The following is a 17,818-nucleotide window of genomic DNA, read 5'->3' on the forward strand; positions in this document are numbered from 1 at the left end:
TTTTTTTTATTTCATATTAAATCATTAGTCATTGAAAAATAAATAAATATAAGAAAATTAAAAAAATATATATCAACCATCTTTTATATTTTAAATGCTTCATTTTCTTAAAGCCCTTTTGATCTAGTCACAATCAATTTAAGTTTTATAAAGTTAGATCCTCCAAATGTGTGTGTATATATATATATATATATATATATATAAGTTTTTTAATGGCTAAATAAGAACTTATGATTCACCAGCTATGGTGGCTAACTAAATATTTCCGTACTAGTTAGGTTGTTGCTTCCCAACTCACATTTATTAAATTAAATCTATAACTATATAATATATATATATATATATATACATACACACACACAAACAATCAATTGAAATAAATTATTAATGGCCATCCTCATAATTTTATTATTAGATACTAAAACTTTATATATGCTTTCAAAACATATATAAAGTTCCTTTATATATTGAGCTTGCAAAACATATTATGTATATATACACACACCCATGTACGTACATTGATGCAAGTGACCCCCAATAATTCAATCGAATGTATATATATAGTTACTGAGTTTGAGGCAATATTATAAGTACCAATATGTTTTCACAATTTTAGCACATATTAAATTCTTCACTTTGAAGAGAAAAAAAAAAGATGAAATATTATAAAATTTATTTTATAATAATAAATACGTACATTTAGCTAAGATCCTAATAATTAGGACCTAATTTAAGGAAAGACTCTAAGCAAATTATTAACCAAGCACCCTAATTAAAACAAATATATATTAATTAACCCACATAACAAATATTATATATGTATATATATATATATAGATACATGACCCACTTAATATATAATATAATTATTGATTTAAGGGTTCTTGTTTGTAGTGGCATCCAAGGCGAGGATGGTGGATAGATTCATAGGGTGCATATACTTTGTAGAGGCAGTCATCATTTGCTGCACCAAGATTCTATTAGCCTTCTCAGACGGATGAAATGGATCCCAGAAAACATACAAATCCCTGTTTGGACACAGGTTTGACGCTGGCGTACATAATCCTATCCCGTTATATGCTCCTTGTCCACAGCATGCTATTCTTGACGTAGTAAATCCTGTATCCAAACAAGCACCAACCCTTTGTTTTTTTTTAATTTGATTTAATATTAATTAATCATTAATTATATTAATCTTTTTGTATTACCGTAAGCTTGAGGGGAATTAATGAAGTTCATGTGCATATCAAAAGCATTTGTAGCAACAAACACATCTTCCCCCAGCTCCCTGTTCAGTCCATTTAACATTTCCACCAATTGTGGATTGTATAACCCTGCAGCTCGCTGTAGTTCAACCGAACACTCTCCGTTAGGACTTCTCATCGCTAATTCTGCCGGAACGCATCCCATCGGTCCCGTTCCCGTAACCATCACCCGTCTCGCACCCACATCATGTAGCCTCTACAAATCCAACATATATAATTTTTTTAAAAAAAATTAGTTATTTATAAAATTATAAATAGTATCAGAACACGTGTTTTTATATTTTTATACATCTAAAACTTACCGTAAGAATTTTTCGATATTCAGAGACGAGGTATCCGACGTAATCGGGGAGAGAAAATTGACGAGACCTCGGAGAAAATGGCACTAAATAGTAATTATTGACAAAATCATTGCCTCCCAGGGAAATTAGAACAAGTCCTTCATTTACAAGTCTCTGGGTTTCCACAGCTCCAATTAGAGTACTCACTCTTAGCTGATAATGCTGGAAAAGCTTCAGTTGCTTGTATATACGGATTATGTTCACCTGCAAATCCTTATACTCAGTCCATCATATACATCCCTTTAACATTTTTGAAAAATAATTATTCATTCAGAAAATACAAAAATTATATTATAATATTTTTAAACTAATAAGATGGTTGCAACTGTATTTAGAATTCAAAAATTTTAGTGTAATATATTCTTATATATATATATATATATATATATATATATATATACAAAGAGACTCACAAATTGGATTCCAGTGTCATTGAGAATCCCAACACCAGCAGAGGCAAAATTGGCACCATTAAGCAACTGTCGACCATTCAAGGCTGGATTCAAGTATGGCAATGGAGAATCTATTCCCATTTGTTCACCTAAAATATTTCATCCATAAGTGCATGCATTTTAACATATACGTACACATAAAATGTACACCATGCAAAATAATCAAAACATATAGTAAGAAGAAAAAAAAAATTAATTAAACAGATCAAAGAAAGAATTCAACTTATGAGATCAGGAATATTCAGGCCATTAGAAAATCGGCCGGTGGGTCGATGAGTGGGAAAATCGATTCCATAAGGTGGCGAGTCAGCTCGAGCTGTGGTGATCAAAAAATTGTTATTGCCATTGTCCACAATGGAGTCGCCAAACACGAAGAAAGCTCGAGATTCAGCCATTTTCGATCCACATGACAAAATCAAAGCTATCATAATGTTGACAGCTAACAAGATTGAAGAATTGCTCATCTTGAAAGTTTAATTTCACTTTCAAAATGATCAATATTGGTTTTTGTTTTGAGTGAAGAGAAGCTTCGATGAAGGATACATGAAGGAAGAACTGGGTGTACATATATATATATATGTAAACAGTAGGGTATATTAATTGTATAAGCTACAAGAAATGAAGAAGAAGGTAGAGTTACCATTTTTGTAAACCACTGTTTGGTTTTGTTTCATCAACTACTTTAGACTACTCATTGTTTCCATGGCAGGGGTCTGGTTTCTTTACCCAAATTGTTCTCTTTAGTTTCTAGCTGCAATATATAAATAATACAAATATATATATATATATATATGTATTTATACAATATGAAAACTGGATGTTGGTCAGTACAAGGTTTAATCTGATAAATTATAACATGATATGTTTTATTCGACCAAACTGTATTTTCCTTTCTCAACTTGGCAATTAAGGTATAAAATAATGCATATATATATATATTAATGATAATATAATAGAAATAATTTCCTATTAAATCATAAAGAAGACATATTAATTACAAAAAAAAATTAATTATCGCTTATGTGTTTAGATTTAGGTACCAAAATATTACAAATTTTGTTAAATTGTTCTCTTGATGGACATTCTCAGGCATATATATACATGAAACTGTATTAATGATGCTAAACATGGCGGCATTAACATATATACATATATCATATATATTAATATACTAATTTTTTCTACTATAATCATGGATTTTTCTAATTTCAATTTTATTGGTTCAAAAAATATAGATTATTAATTACTTATTTTTCATGATAACATTTTACTAATAACTTAATTACTTGCTACAATTAATGAGAGTGAATTTGAGTGACCAAATTTGAAGGTTTTGGCGGATTCTCTACTGTAAATGTGAGTTTATATAGGTATATGTTATGCATATATATATATATATATATATATTAATAATGGAAATTAAAAGAAGTAAAGCCTTCAAGTCTGAGGTTTCACTTCAACCAACAAAAGTGGTGTGGTATTATCACTATTGGAAAGTTAGTAATGAGGTGGTACATTGTTCTTATGAAGGTGCCATGTGACCAACATTAATTTTGAGGTGGTGGAATTATATTTTTAATTTTACCATATCTTACAATAATAATAATCATGCAGATTTTCCAAGACCAAAGTAAATAACCTAAATCTAGAATTTCTTGGAGTTCTAATACAATTTTGTTTATCGACACATTCATCACTCATGTTTCGATCCTCAACTTAAATCTACAAAATCAATTATTTCATATTTACTAATTAAAAATGTAACTATTAATTTGTACGAGTTATTGAGGTTCGAGACAATACAGCAGTGGAGAATGTAAAGGAGGATAATAAAAGTATACGAGCTTAAAACTAATGTAATAATTATGTGCCTAATGTGTAGAGAAAATTTAAGTATAATTATGACTAAAGTTTACTTATATTGAAAAAGTATAACAAAAAGAGATTCTCATGGGTAAATTAAATATGATTATGATTGAACTTGATCTAAACTTCCTTGATTTTGCCACCTCATGGTATCGTGAATCAGGAAAGGGAACAAGTTTCTGATGGGGATCGAGGATCGGGGAGCTATTGGGAATGAGGATAAAAAGGATACTCTCTACCATCGTACTTACCCATTATAATTGTTATGTAAGAATCTCGATTTTAATATCTACTTTAATTAATATCGAGATCTATTTTGTTTAACGTTGTATTTTTCATAATTACGTGAGAGGATTTGTCCAATAAAGTATTAATATTCTTTATGAACGCCAAATTCTACATTGAACATGTGTTGTCTACGTGTTTTCTTTTTATATGTTGTTTTTACTAATCTAACCAGTCTATCTGTTGATATTTTTCAGTAAATTTTAAAATCTACATTTTATTTATTGACAAATTATTAAGTATCTTTAGAGTCAGTCATTATATTGAATTATTTATTAATATTATTGAGTTACTAAAAGTATAAAAATTAATATTTTTCATAAAAATTTTAACTGTTCATCCATGTTCTAACAAGAAAACAAAAATTTTAAAAGTGGTTGAAAATTAATTAATTTTTTTAAAAAACCTAGTAAAATAAAAAAAATGGCTTTAAAAAAGTAAATAAATAAAAGTAATTATTGAAAATTAATTAAAGCTTTTTAGCCAAACCATTCCAAGAATTTCACAAGAAAAACTGTCGAAAAAAAAAAGAAACAATTACATGATATATCAAACAATATTATATGTTATAAATTAACAGAGATTATAAATATGGTAATTAACAATTGAGCACCCCCTCGTTAATTAAGTAATAACAATAACATACAATTTCATAAATTAATTTGAATAATACAAATTAACCCAATCACTAATCCGTCATCACCAACAATTGACAATCGAAATTAATCAAAAATATACCGTCTAATTAATCAAACCCTTCTGAAATATATTAATCAATCAGTTGAGATATATATATATATATATATAGAGTATATAATATATATATCTATATATATATATATATGAGAGGAGAGTAGGGTAGCTAGGTCCTAGAATCCAAGGCCATTATAGTGCTCAAGTTCATGGGGTTCATGTACTTGGTGGAGCCGGTGACGATCCTATCAACGATGATCTTGTTGGCTCTCTCCGACGGATGAAACGGATCCCAGAAGGCGTAAATGTCTCTGTTCGGACACAGGTTTGACGCCGGCGTGCACAGTCCGATCCCGTTGTACGGTCCTTGTCCGCAACATGCTATCTTCGACGTCACGAACCCTGCATATATATAAACATATATCATAATACTACACAACATACATATATATATTAATTTATTTAGTTTTTATGTAAATTTAAAAAATGATGTAATTTCTGTATAATCCAGCTCACGTACATATTATATATGCTTTATCGCTATCATTCAGATTATATATATATAGAAAAAGATAACTAGAAACTACATTTCTTACGTTCATAAGGTCAAAAAAATATTAAATAAAAAACATTATAATATAATTACAATAATCTAAAAAAGATGAAATATTTCAATAAAAAAAACTAAGCTTATACTCTATATGAATTAAATTATAATAATTTCCATATGTAATTCAATATATATATATACATATATAGGCTGCCATGGGGGACGGGGACCAGAAAGAAGCAAGATGTTTATGACAATAATGGCATTTACTCCAACAGGGTCCCTATGAATTTAACATCCATGCTTTAATTAAATTTACCCTTTTGTCAGGTTGACAGATTTCCGAGCACTACTATACAATTAAGATATACGGGATTACAATCTGACTTAAATTTATGAACTTTTTTTTTATTTTTTTATGAAAGAATAAATTGACTTATATTAATTAATTATTAAATTTAATAAAAATGGTTGTTTTTTATTTTTGTTTTTTTAATATGTAATCGAATTTTTTAAAATTAATATTAATGAGATTAAATAAATTAAAATTAATTAATTAATTACCATATGCTCCAGGATTGTTGATGAAGTCAAAAGACATTTCATTTGTATTAGCAGCAATGAAGACGTTGGACCCAATCTCCGAGTTGAGTTGATTCAGTAGCTGCACCAGTTGCGAGTTGAACAACCCCGCCGCCGTCTGAAGCTCACTGGAACACTCGCCGTTTCTACTGCCGCGCATGGCAAGCTCGGCCGGCACACACCCTATTGGTCCAGTTCCTGTCACCAGAATTCTCCGTCCTCCCAGCTCATATAACCTCTGCATGTACATATTTTCATATACATATACATATATGAGTCACTCTAATTTGTTTTAATAAAAAATACCCTCTTAATTTCTACCACATGTTTTATATATATATATATATATATATGTACCTATGTATGTATGTATAAATGGATGTATACATGTATGTATATATGTGTGTGTGTGTGTGTATATATTTTCATATGCGGATGCATAATATGTATCACTCTTATTTGCTTTAATAAAAAATACCCTCTTAATTTCTCCAACATATTTTATATATGTATGTATGTGTGTGTATGCATGTATTTATGTATGTATGTATGTATATATATGTATGTAGATAGATGTGTGTACACATAATTAATTAGTACTGCAAGTAAGTTTAAGTTGGTGTGGGGGGGAGTGTTGAAAAATTTTCTTTTAAGTTGAATAATCTCTAAAAGCACTAATGAGAAAACGACATATCATGCATATTTCACACCCATATATATGAAAGTGCATATCTACATACGTACACCTAGCATCTATATGTATAGGCTCAGTCTAAGAGATAGCTTTAAATTCAAAAGGAAAGATCAAGAATTGGTTTATGGCCTCACCAACCAAATGCTGTAAAATAATAACTCATCCTATCAACCCCTCTCTCACAATTAACACTACCCCAAACTCATCTAAAATATCTAGAAAATGGTACATGCATATATATATATATAATATATATAATATATATGCATGTATAAAATGAACCCAAATCAATTATTAGTGTATAACTTTTTCTTGGCTGAGTATGTTCTGGCCATTGATTAATTACAGAAATCATTTGTGTAAAATATAAACTTTGACATATAAATTATTTGTATAACATACAAATACAATATTATATCAATTTGTATCTGTCACACAAAATAATTTCTCTTATTAATTCATGTGCTTTATGTTGAATTATTTATTAATTCAAAATTTATTGTGTATATAAAAATGGCATCAAGTTTCATTTTCAGAAATCATATTAAAAAAAAAAATTCAAGAAAGAGTTAAAGAGAGTTAGGAATGCTCGTGATATGATATAGATATAAATAAAATCTAAAAATCTCGTGAAATAAAATAAAATAAAAATAAAAATAACAAAAAATAAGTATAGATCGACCGCTAGAATTTTGCGATACTCGGAGATGAGGTAGACGACGTAATTAGGGAGAGAAAATTGGCGAGATCTTGCGGAGAAAGGAACTAAGTAGTAGTTGTTAACAAAATCATTGCCTCCAAGTGTGATCAAGACAAGAGCTTGATTCACTAATTGCTGAGCTTGTTCTTCTCCAACAAGTGCACTTACTCTCTGCTGGTATTGCTCAAAGTACTGCAGCTGTCTGGTGATTCGGATTATATTTAACTGCACCAAATTAATGTTACATATATATATGTGTGTTATGGACAGAAATAATAATAATATATGTTCATAATATCATATTTTAACCATATCCTTTGATAATAACGTCTAATTCTCATTTTCCAAGCAAATTTGTGTTAAATCATTGAACATTGTTAACCCTAATTTGCTAATAATTCTTTCAAATGTAGCATAGTGTATATATATGTATGAATGTATAAGTATATATATATATTTATACTTACAAATTGAATCCCAGTGTCATTGAGGATTCCAACTCCAGCAGAAGCAAAGTTTGCTCCAACGAGCAACCTCTCTCCCCTGAGCTCTGGACTCAAATATGGCAATGTGGATTCTGACCCAATTGACTGGCCTGTAGATTAACCACATTTTTTATTACATATACATACATGTATATATTAATCTACTGTATATATAGACCAATGAGAACATACTTATAAGATCTGGTATGTTAAAGCCATTGGAGAATCGTCCAGTTGGTCTGCGAGTTGGATAATCAATGCCATAAGGATAATTATCAGCACGAGCAGTGGTGGCAAGATAATCATTGTTTCCATTATCCACGAGCGAATCACCGAAGACGAAGAAGGCTCTGGCATCTGCAACACTTGCCATTTTCGTCATCACCACCATCATCATCAACACTGAAGAAATGGATGCCTTATCCATTTGGGTTTCTGAGAAAAACTCGGATAGATAATGTGTCCTAGTAATTTTTCTCTGTGTGTTGTATAAGTGTTTATAATTTATATTTATGGGTATATATATTTTTTCTAATTTTTGTATATGCAATATGATGGAGGAGAAACAGGCTGGGGTATATATAAGCTGTTCATTTGATATTTGAGGGTAGCTCAAGACATTAATGGCTTGGTTCTACCAGCAGTTGGAGTTAGATTTAAAGGGTTGCCGTATGATCAGATTAAAGTCAAGTTGTGTGTGATTAAACGTATCATCTTCAATAATTTAGTACTGGAATATGTATATATGTACCAGATGGTCATCATGTATGTGCATCATCTTAATTTGGGGATCATATATATATATAGCATCATGTTTAATCATATATGTTATGTGTATATTATTGGAATGACAAAATTTTAAGCAAATTAACCAAATGGAATTGTATGTGCTGGTGGGCTGAAATTAAAAAAAAAAAAAAATTCTCCCATTTTTTAGTAGATCCTTCTTTATATATACCCTGCAGCAGTCTAGCTTTTTGCCAGTTATATTAAGCAATTACCTATATAAATATGTATCTATATATATATATATATATATATATATATACATACATATATGTAGTACTAGTGAAGAATAAATCTATTAATATGGGATAAACAATGTAAATTTCCATATGTATGTAAGGAACAATTTTCATTACCTAAAAAAATTAATTTTTATTAATAAAGTTAAAATAATATTATTTTATTAATGAAATGAAATTTATACACAAATTATAATATAATTTTTTAATAAGAATATCCACCATGGTATATATATTTGATATTATATAAAGTGCTTCTCTAAGAGTGGGATTTTGGTCAAACTAATCACATGGATCCTGAATCCAACTTTTGGCCAAGTTTTATTTATTTATTTATTGGATAAATGTACAAACTACACAAGTGAACCTTGAAGGTCCAACAAATCAAGCATCACAAATTCCATTGTGTTCATCAATCCAAACCTACTCTGAATCTAACACTAATCAAGGATTAAGGTTGACACTAAATGTTAGACCGTTTTAATTTTAATCCAGATCAAATAGAATAAGTATCTCTTCGATTTTTTTTTTTAATTTTTGATCCAAATCAATTCATTTCGGTTCAAACTGAAGAAAATCAAATTTTCTAATCTATTGGTACTTTGACCAAAGATGAAGAAGTTCATAACCCTTTTAATCTAAACACTAATATTTTTACCAACACGTTATACATGTGTTCTATAAAAAGTATATGTATGAATTCTTTAAAACTTATTAAATTCTGTATTTAATAATAAATCATATAAAAATATAGATTTTGAAAATACATCATTTTTATAAAAATCTCTTAGAAATTCATAAAATCTCCTTTTGTTTTATAATTGTTAATTATTTTTAATAAATTCATGTTGAAACTATCAAGATCAAAGAATTTTTTTCTATCACACTCACATATTTTTCTCGTTGTTTTCTTCTTAAAAAGTTCATATTTTTTCTATCAAATCGTTGTTTATTCATTGAAATGACACCTTGAAATCACCGACCTCTTCTTTAACTTGGTGGAGATGGACAAAACAATCTCCCTCTCTTCTGATAAATATCAACTCATTCATACTCCTTCTATTTAAGAATAACTAAATATTTTTATTTTAGCGCGATCATTCCAACTCTTTATTTCTATTTCTTTAATAGTTCTTATTGCTATCTATTTCGCCATTGCAAATTATATGTTAAGCCTCTAACCTAGGACCCAAACTTTTTTACCACTTTTATTATTGTTGCATTTCTACTACCAATCTATGAGTCAAAAATTTATCTTCTCTTTCATATTTTTAGTTTTTTTGTAATGTAATTTCCTGGTAATAGTGAACGATCTTTCTCCTTCTTTGACTTGTCTTTACTATAATCATGCCTTTGAATTCACTCTCACTCAACTTGATAATTTTCTCTTAAAGATGTTTATTTATTCTATAGTCTTGCTAAAGAATGTTTCATCAGACAATCACAACTCATGTAAGGAAGACTCTTAGATTCTCACACGAATCCCTTTTCATTTTCACATCTTTCATTCCTCTCCGATGCTCTTTTTTCTTTCTTAAATGCCTTAATCCCTGTGATTAAGCCATTATCAGTGACACTGATAAGATTTTCCTTTAGATCATTAGTGAAGGTCTTTCCATATTGTTTAGGTTTTTGGTGCAAACATACTTCTATTTCATTGAAACCCTTTAACGTATTTGAGCTCAAAGACCCATAATCTTCCAAACTTAATTGCCTCTCTTTAATTATTTTAGCTTTTGAAGTATGCTTTAAATTCTCCTTCTCCTTAACAAATAGATATTTCAGACCAGCCAAACTTACTGAAGAACAAGCTCACATGTTGAGCTTCCGTTAATGGTATGCTTTATAACAATAATATTACATATATAGAGTTTAATATCTAAGATGTATATACACACATATATATGTCTATATTTTCAACGACCAAGGTGGATATATGCTAAAACATATTAATCTGCTTAATTTTTCGAATGTGCTCATATTACATATATCATATATTTTCCTATCAGTGGTTGATTACTATTATTATAATAGTAGGAAACAGTAGAGTTAATGGTGATTAATTAAGGCGAGCCATGTGATTGACATAAATAATGTGGGGTTTTATGCTTAGTTAGTTCAACAATACAATTATCTCTTCCAATCAAATCCTAATTAACATCATAATTTTCCCTAGCTAATTATACATCACTTATATTTGTGCATCTGTGTGTGTACATATATGTATATACCTGTTATAAGATATAACACTCCTGAACATAGCCACAATTTCTATGTTAAAAAATCAAGGATCATAAACTTTTATTTACGATAAAATTTGCATTAACTAATGAGTTAAAGAAACGAAAGATGAGGAGGTTATATATGTTTTAGGTTCTTTTAAAAAAAAATGAACAGAAAGCTATATATATATATGTATATGTATCTGAAACTAATTGCATTAGTCACATATACAATCCAAGCTCTTTCTTTCTCACACATATATATATAAAACTAAAAATAATATATTAAATTAACTAGTTACTTATCAGTTTAATGATCTAGTAAATCTTTCTCTGTGAAAAATTATAAGTTAAAGTCAAAGTTATAGATATATATATATATATATATATATCATGTGAGGAGTTTAAGCGTCTCCTTTTTTCCAAGTATAGACAAAAAACTGGATGTACAATATAAATATATATACGTATAGATAAAAGTATAAATACAGTGAGCTGTCTATGAACTAATTAATATAGCCAACCACTCTCACAGCTGCAAAGATCTTGATATACAAGGCTAATCCAACTGTACCGGCACCCCAACACTATAGCAGACTGCATTATTTTCAGCTAATTTTTCAGCCTCTTTAATTTTCTCTTCCACCATTTTTTTTTCTTTAGAATATTTAAATTTTTTATCTTACATTTTTCTAATTAATTTGCAAATTTTAACTATCGTTTACTCGACTATTCTTTCTCGTATTATCTTTTGATCGTACAAATACATTCTTAGACTCGCCTTGTCTTGAAATGAGAAAATCGACAAAAGTTTTTTTCTTTTCCAAACTTTTATTATGATTAAATTCAATATATTTCGTGAAAATTATATGAAATACAAAAGAAAAAAAAAACATCCCATGATATTGGTGCATATAGATCGACATTACTTACACCATATGATGGAAGCTTAAAATTGATGTTTACTGATTTAAGATTTGCTTATAATTGATACTACATTAGTGAGAATTAATTATAGTTATTATAATTAATATTAATTGGATACAAATATTTTGTTTAATAAAATATGTGCAATTGATTGATAAATTAAATAAATATTGATTACTAATTAATAATTGATTTATTGGTTGGTGAAATCTTGATGGATGATTAATGAATACTTAAAATTGATAGATGGGCATTAGGGGGAAAGTGTTTATTTGGATATAATCTAAGGCCACTTTTGGAATAAATTCAAAAATTATATGGAATTATTTATAATACTACACCTAATTTAGCAATAAAATATACATATATATATATATATTAATTTTGCTAGAAGAATAAAAAATTTAACTCCACATAGAATTTGATATTGTGATAATTATATATAAGTACTCAAAATTCCAAAATGGAAAATTAATTAAACTTACAACATTTTACTAATTATAAAATAAAATGTGAAGAGTTTTCTTAATAATTAAACTTGGGTATTGTCGAATTAGACAGGTCTCGTTCGGAAATTTGCAAACAAGTAGACATATACGTATACATATACATATACATATATATATATATATCCTTAAAAATAGACATATAGATGTATGTATGAATATACATTTCCTAAAATAGATAGATATCACCATATACATATATGTATATATGTGTGAGTGTGTGTGTATATATATATATATATATATATATATGTGGAGAGTGGGTAGGATTGACTTCATATCATGATCATTTTCATTAGGCAAATGAATTAATAGTTGAAAGCGAGTGAAACACATGCAATTGTCTGTGCGTCAAAGTTTGTCACGTGGGAGATACAACAATTTGCATTAATCCGTGATGGATACATTTACTTGAATTTTCCCCTTTTCTTATTAATTAAATATTTTTCAAATATTAATATATATTATTTAATTATTCAATTTTTGAAAATATTAAAATATTATCATTAGTAATAATCACGTATGTTTATCGATATATATATAATTACTAACTTTATTATCACATTAAATTTTTTTAATGTATTTAAAAATTGTTTTTATATTAAAAGGATACAAAATTATTATATATATTATTAACTAATAAATATTTTATAGCAGAAAATAATACATACTTTTAAGTTTAAAAAATTTTCAAAAAAGTCAAAAAGATGACCTTCCAACTCAAAAGGAGATTGCCCAGCCCATGAGAGTAGGCGATGGGCCAATAGATTCGGGTTATATATATATATATATATATATATCAGTGGAAAGGTGACGAAAATGAAATTGGGCCAATCCACTAATAAATCTGATAAAATTGACAAATATTGATTAATTTAATCAAATAATAAATTTTTACGTGTATATATATATGTGTATATTATGTTTTTGAGAGATTAATATTAATATAGAAGCATACAATTATTTCACAGCTCCGTTGGACTGCAACTTGTTTGAGAATATATATATATATATATATATATATATTATATATATACACGCACACTACGGAACGAGGAAAGCCCAACAAATAAAAGAAAGCCGAGTGTATATATGTACACATATTATATACATGTATACATATATATAGATATATACAAAACAAACAACCATCATATATATATATTGAAGCAAGAAAATGGACAAGGCCTCCATAAGCAGTAGCAGCAGCAGTTTAAAAGTAGCTGAAAAGATTTAAAGAAAAAGACAAATGCTTAAGATAGGAAACTAGACCATTCATCTCTCCCTCTTCCCATGAACCATTCTTCTCAAGATCAAAACCCTAAATATCCTCTGTACATGACAAATTAAAGCAGCGAGCTAACCCAAACTAACATATTAAAAGGGAAGAAGAAGAAAAAGAAGAAGAAGAAGATCACAAGCTCCATGGATACTGCAACCCAATATTCCACCCTTTAAGCTCATCATGATGATCATCATTTCCACCACCACCCATCAAAACCCCAATATCAGTCAGTTCCAAGAAATCATTCTCCACCGCAAGCTCCGGCACCCAGTACATATTTTGATCTTCTCCGACGACCGAGCTCGAAAACAAGAACCCATCTGCACTACAATTCACACGAGTATGCTCATCTACACTCACAGCACCCACCATGTTCGTCGTCATCATCATCAAGTCCTGATCACCTTGCACTGAACTCTCCGTACTGCTCCCTGCAGAAGAGCTTGAGTCCGACCCAATATTACCATTATTACTAAAAGTAGTGGGAAAGTAGTTTTGATGATGATGATGATGATGATGAATATGATTGTGTTGGAGATTAAGTTTAGCAGAAGCGCCATAGAGTTTCTTGGCAGCTTCATCGTAAGCTGTAGCAGCTTCAAGAGAAGTATTGAAAGTTCCAAGCCAGAGTCTGGTACCTCTATTGGGTTCTCTAATCTCTGCAACCCATTTTCCCCATGTTCTTTGACGAACCCCTCTGTAAGTGCAGAGAGCATTTTCTGGACCACCTTTACCTTTCATGCACCCTTTTCTTGATCTTCCCATACTGGGTTTCTTCGCTCCTGATGATACTGCTGCTGCTGATGACGATGATGATCTCCTTGTGTTCGCCATTATTTCACTTTCCATATCTTCTTGTTGTTGGTGGTGGAGTTATTGGGGATGTGTGAGCGTGAGAGGTGTAATATATGGAGGGTATTTCAAGGGAATTAGTGCCGAGAATAGGCAGGGTTTATGGATCATTGACAAGTGTTAAAACGCAGCGCTTTGGTGGGGGCGTGTCGTGAACCCAGATGGACGAGTCACATTTGGACAAACTTATGATTCCGCAGGCCTCCTTGAACTTGAAGGACTCTCTAATATCATTATCAGACTGTAAGATCATAAACTCGTTTATAAATTATTATAAATTTAAGAATTTATAATAATTAAAAAATTATTTTAAGAGAAAATTACTCGTTAAAAAATTATTATATTTATTTATCATGTTAAGAAAAAATTTAAATTTCTTTAAACTGATCTATCAGCTTTCAGCTCATATTGTAAAATTATATTAATTACGATAATATTTTTATTAAAAAAATTATATTATAAGTTAAAATTTTAATTAATTAAATTATTAAGATTAATGATATAAATTTAAGTATTTATTTTTAGTGATTTGATTATGTGAATATTTTGTATATATTTTATATTTTTTAAAAAAATTATGATCTTTTGTTTATATAAAAATCCATTTTTGTTATTATTTATAGAATTAACGTTAAATTTTATTATTATTTTTTATTTTGTTCATCAACTTTGTGTGTATTTAGAGATTTATTTTCTCAATAATCTTAGTTAAGAAATTATTTTTTTCGTTAAAAAATTGTTATATTTATTTTTCATGTTAGGGGAAAATTCAAAGCACGTGAACTGACCTGCCAACTTTCAGGTCAACAATCTTTAATCATCAAATATTAAGTTTCAGTATGTCTACTTTTAACATCATCGGATTTCTCTTGTTGAAAATTTATGACGTAATAATAATAGATAGATATATATATATATATATGATATATAGGGTAAATGGGAATATTGCATGGGGAGAGAGCGAGTGGAGAAGAGAAAAGAAGACACCTGTTAGGACACCTGACCTTGAGAATAATAATACATTACGTACGACCCTTGAGAATTGTCTAAGGTCCGCTCCCCAGTTTGCGGGAAATCCATTGTTTTGATTTCAGTGCGTGAGAGCCGCCCCTTCCCTTTTTTTTTTTTTCCTTTTTTTTTCAGATAAGAGTATATATATATATATATATAATTATATTATATTATATTATATTATATATGTATATATATGAGAATAGCTTACGTGCTGTCTGCAGGAAAAACTAAGATAACAGAGAACCCATGACACCTGCTTCAACGACTCAACCAGATTCAGGTTTTTGGTCAGCAAATTCAGTTTATAATTAATATCTTATCAAATATTATTATTTAATTTTAAAAAGTTAAAATTTTATTTGAATATGTGCCGTAGGTGGTAGCTATTAATTAATAATTAATTATTTGTACTCAATTATTATTATTTTTAAATTTTTATAACAGATAACTAAAATATAACATTCCGTTTTAAATATGAAAACGTTATTATAAATTGTCATCCCATTTCAAAAGAAACATCTATCATACAATGTGAGTTACTACCATCATATTCATCAAAATGTAAAAATAATCTCTTTTCAGTAAGCACCTAAAAAGTACATGATTAATCAGTATGAATCCATATCACAAAAATTATAGTTTCAACCTTGATAAAGTGTATAGACTCATATGTATCAAGAGAGTATTCTATGCTAATAGTCGCTTCTTCCTTGAGTGTAGTGCTCCACTGCTAAACGTTCCGATTCAGACCTATGATTTAACACATTTGGAAATAAAAGTAACGAGCATAAACAGGCATAGAATTTGAAACTAAATTATGAAAAATAGTTAAATTCTTATCTTGACATTCCTCACTTAAACTCTTTACACCCTACCACTTCTCTTGTCTTTTATTGCCCATACTCCCCTTTATAATGTAGTAACTTTTTCACCAAAAGGGTTCGTTCCCTCAATTCGCTCAACTAAACCTACTACCTACCCATACTCTTTATCCACTGCTCAACTCAAACATTGACATTCTTAACACACAATTCTGCCACCTGCGGCCACCGAATGACCACCACCCCACAAATCACAATACCAGAAAACATACACATCGGCCCCTAAGGATCACTCACCCATACGCTTCATTCCACCTATACTAACACACTAAATTAGCAACCATTGGCCCTGAAGGGACACACACACACACACACAGAGTTCACTTACAACCATTACATTACCTCAGTATGAGTAATAATCGGCCTCTACAAACCACACACCCACAAATTACAACACCTCCACCCTGGAGAGGCCACACACATACACACACCAACCAGTCAACCATCCATTTTCAAACCTAAAACAACGGCTTGTGAAGGCCACACGTACACATATGGTACTTTACAGAACCACACACCAAATCAGCAATTCTCAGCTAGTGAAGGCCTTTCACTAATCCACACCCAACCTGTAAACACCAGTCGTGAAGGCCACACACACACTCATGCAAATTACATGTAATACCCTAAATTAATTTTTAATGTAATTTAAGATTTAATTATAAATATAATTAAATAATTTTTCAATTTTTTAATTTTAATTTAGAGTAAAAATGAAGTAAAATTAATAGACGATTAAATTTAAAATAATTTTGGAAAAATAAGTTAAAATTTGGATTCTTGAGATATTTTTGAAAGAAAAATTAGAAATCATATATCAAAATACAATTTAGATAAGTTTCGCCACATAGGATGCCCGGTCAGCAGCCCCGACGAATCAAGACGTGCCACGTGGCAGTAGATGCTGACGCGGTGCCACATGGGAGGCCACGTGGGCGATCTGCGTGCCCACGATCAAACGACTCAAATCCGTTCCCGTGCGCACAAACGGCCCAGATGCGTTCCCTCATCAAATGCGATCGGACGATCAGAGTTGAATGCGATCAGACAGCCCATATTGGATCGCGATGAACGGATCAGATTAGATCGCGATGAATAGGCTAAATTTACTATCTATTTAATCACGATCGGATAGTCCAGATCAAACGCAATGGACAGCCCAGATCAAAAGCGGACGGATATAAATAACCCCC

At 29.7% G+C, this 17,818-nt stretch overlaps 3 protein-coding genes across 3 annotated transcripts; all 3 read right to left on the reverse strand.

Moving 5' to 3' along the window:
• Nucleotides 1–651: 651 nt before the first annotated feature.
• On the reverse strand, nucleotides 652–2,610 carry LOC110814865 (GDSL esterase/lipase At5g33370-like). The gene is made up of 5 exons (XM_022042449.2): nucleotides 2,282–2,610; nucleotides 2,020–2,147; nucleotides 1,568–1,810; nucleotides 1,209–1,461; nucleotides 652–1,119 (listed from the first exon to the last, which is right to left on the reverse strand). The coding sequence occupies exons 1-5, from the start codon at nucleotides 2,520–2,522 to the stop codon at nucleotides 875–877; spliced, it is 1,110 nt and encodes a 369-aa protein (XP_021898141.1). The 5' UTR covers nucleotides 2,523–2,610; the 3' UTR covers nucleotides 652–874.
• A 2,223-nt stretch (nucleotides 2,611–4,833) lies between these two features.
• On the reverse strand, nucleotides 4,834–8,479 carry LOC110814984 (GDSL esterase/lipase LTL1-like). The gene is made up of 5 exons (XM_022042598.2): nucleotides 8,106–8,479; nucleotides 7,896–8,023; nucleotides 7,411–7,653; nucleotides 6,017–6,272; nucleotides 4,834–5,304 (listed from the first exon to the last, which is right to left on the reverse strand). The coding sequence occupies exons 1-5, from the start codon at nucleotides 8,338–8,340 to the stop codon at nucleotides 5,072–5,074; spliced, it is 1,095 nt and encodes a 364-aa protein (XP_021898290.2). The 5' UTR covers nucleotides 8,341–8,479; the 3' UTR covers nucleotides 4,834–5,071.
• Nucleotides 8,480–13,727: 5,248 nt separating this feature from the next.
• LOC110814864 (uncharacterized) lies at nucleotides 13,728–14,856 on the reverse strand. Its single transcript, XM_022042448.2, has one exon. The coding sequence runs from the start codon at nucleotides 14,725–14,727 to the stop codon at nucleotides 14,008–14,010; it is 720 nt and encodes a 239-aa protein (XP_021898140.2). The 5' UTR covers nucleotides 14,728–14,856; the 3' UTR covers nucleotides 13,728–14,007.
• Between the last annotated feature and the right edge of the window lie 2,962 nt (nucleotides 14,857–17,818).

The sequence above is a fragment of the Carica papaya genome, chromosome 6 (genome assembly GCF_054855325.1).
Source record: "Carica papaya isolate Zhongbai chromosome 6, ASM5485532v1, whole genome shotgun sequence".
Classification (NCBI taxonomy): Eukaryota; Viridiplantae; Streptophyta; class Magnoliopsida; order Brassicales; family Caricaceae; genus Carica; species Carica papaya.

What these genes read in the sequence shown, in the direction of transcription:
- LOC110814865 (XM_022042449.2), bottom strand. Translation starts at nt 2,522, where the DNA reads ATGAGCAATTCTTCAATCTTGTTAGCTGTCAACATTATGATAGCTTTG. An exon ending in GAATATTCCTGATCTCATAA is followed by an intron (nt 2,148 to 2,281) that starts GTTGAATTCTTT and finishes GAAATATTTTAG; the next exon opens with GTGAACAAATGGGAATAGAT. An exon ending in AATATCGAAAAATTCTTACG is followed by an intron (nt 1,462 to 1,567) that starts GTAAGTTTTAGA and finishes TTGGATTTGTAG; the next exon opens with AGGCTACATGATGTGGGTGC.
- LOC110814984 (XM_022042598.2), bottom strand. Translation starts at nt 8,340, where the DNA reads ATGGATAAGGCATCCATTTCTTCAGTGTTGATGATGATGGTGGTGATG. An exon ending in TAACATACCAGATCTTATAA is followed by an intron (nt 8,024 to 8,105) that starts GTATGTTCTCAT and finishes GTTAATCTACAG; the next exon opens with GCCAGTCAATTGGGTCAGAA. An exon ending in ATGACACTGGGATTCAATTT is followed by an intron (nt 7,654 to 7,895) that starts GTAAGTATAAAT and finishes AATTTGGTGCAG; the next exon opens with TTAAATATAATCCGAATCAC.
- LOC110814864 (XM_022042448.2), bottom strand. Translation starts at nt 14,727, where the DNA reads ATGGAAAGTGAAATAATGGCGAACACAAGGAGATCATCATCGTCATCA.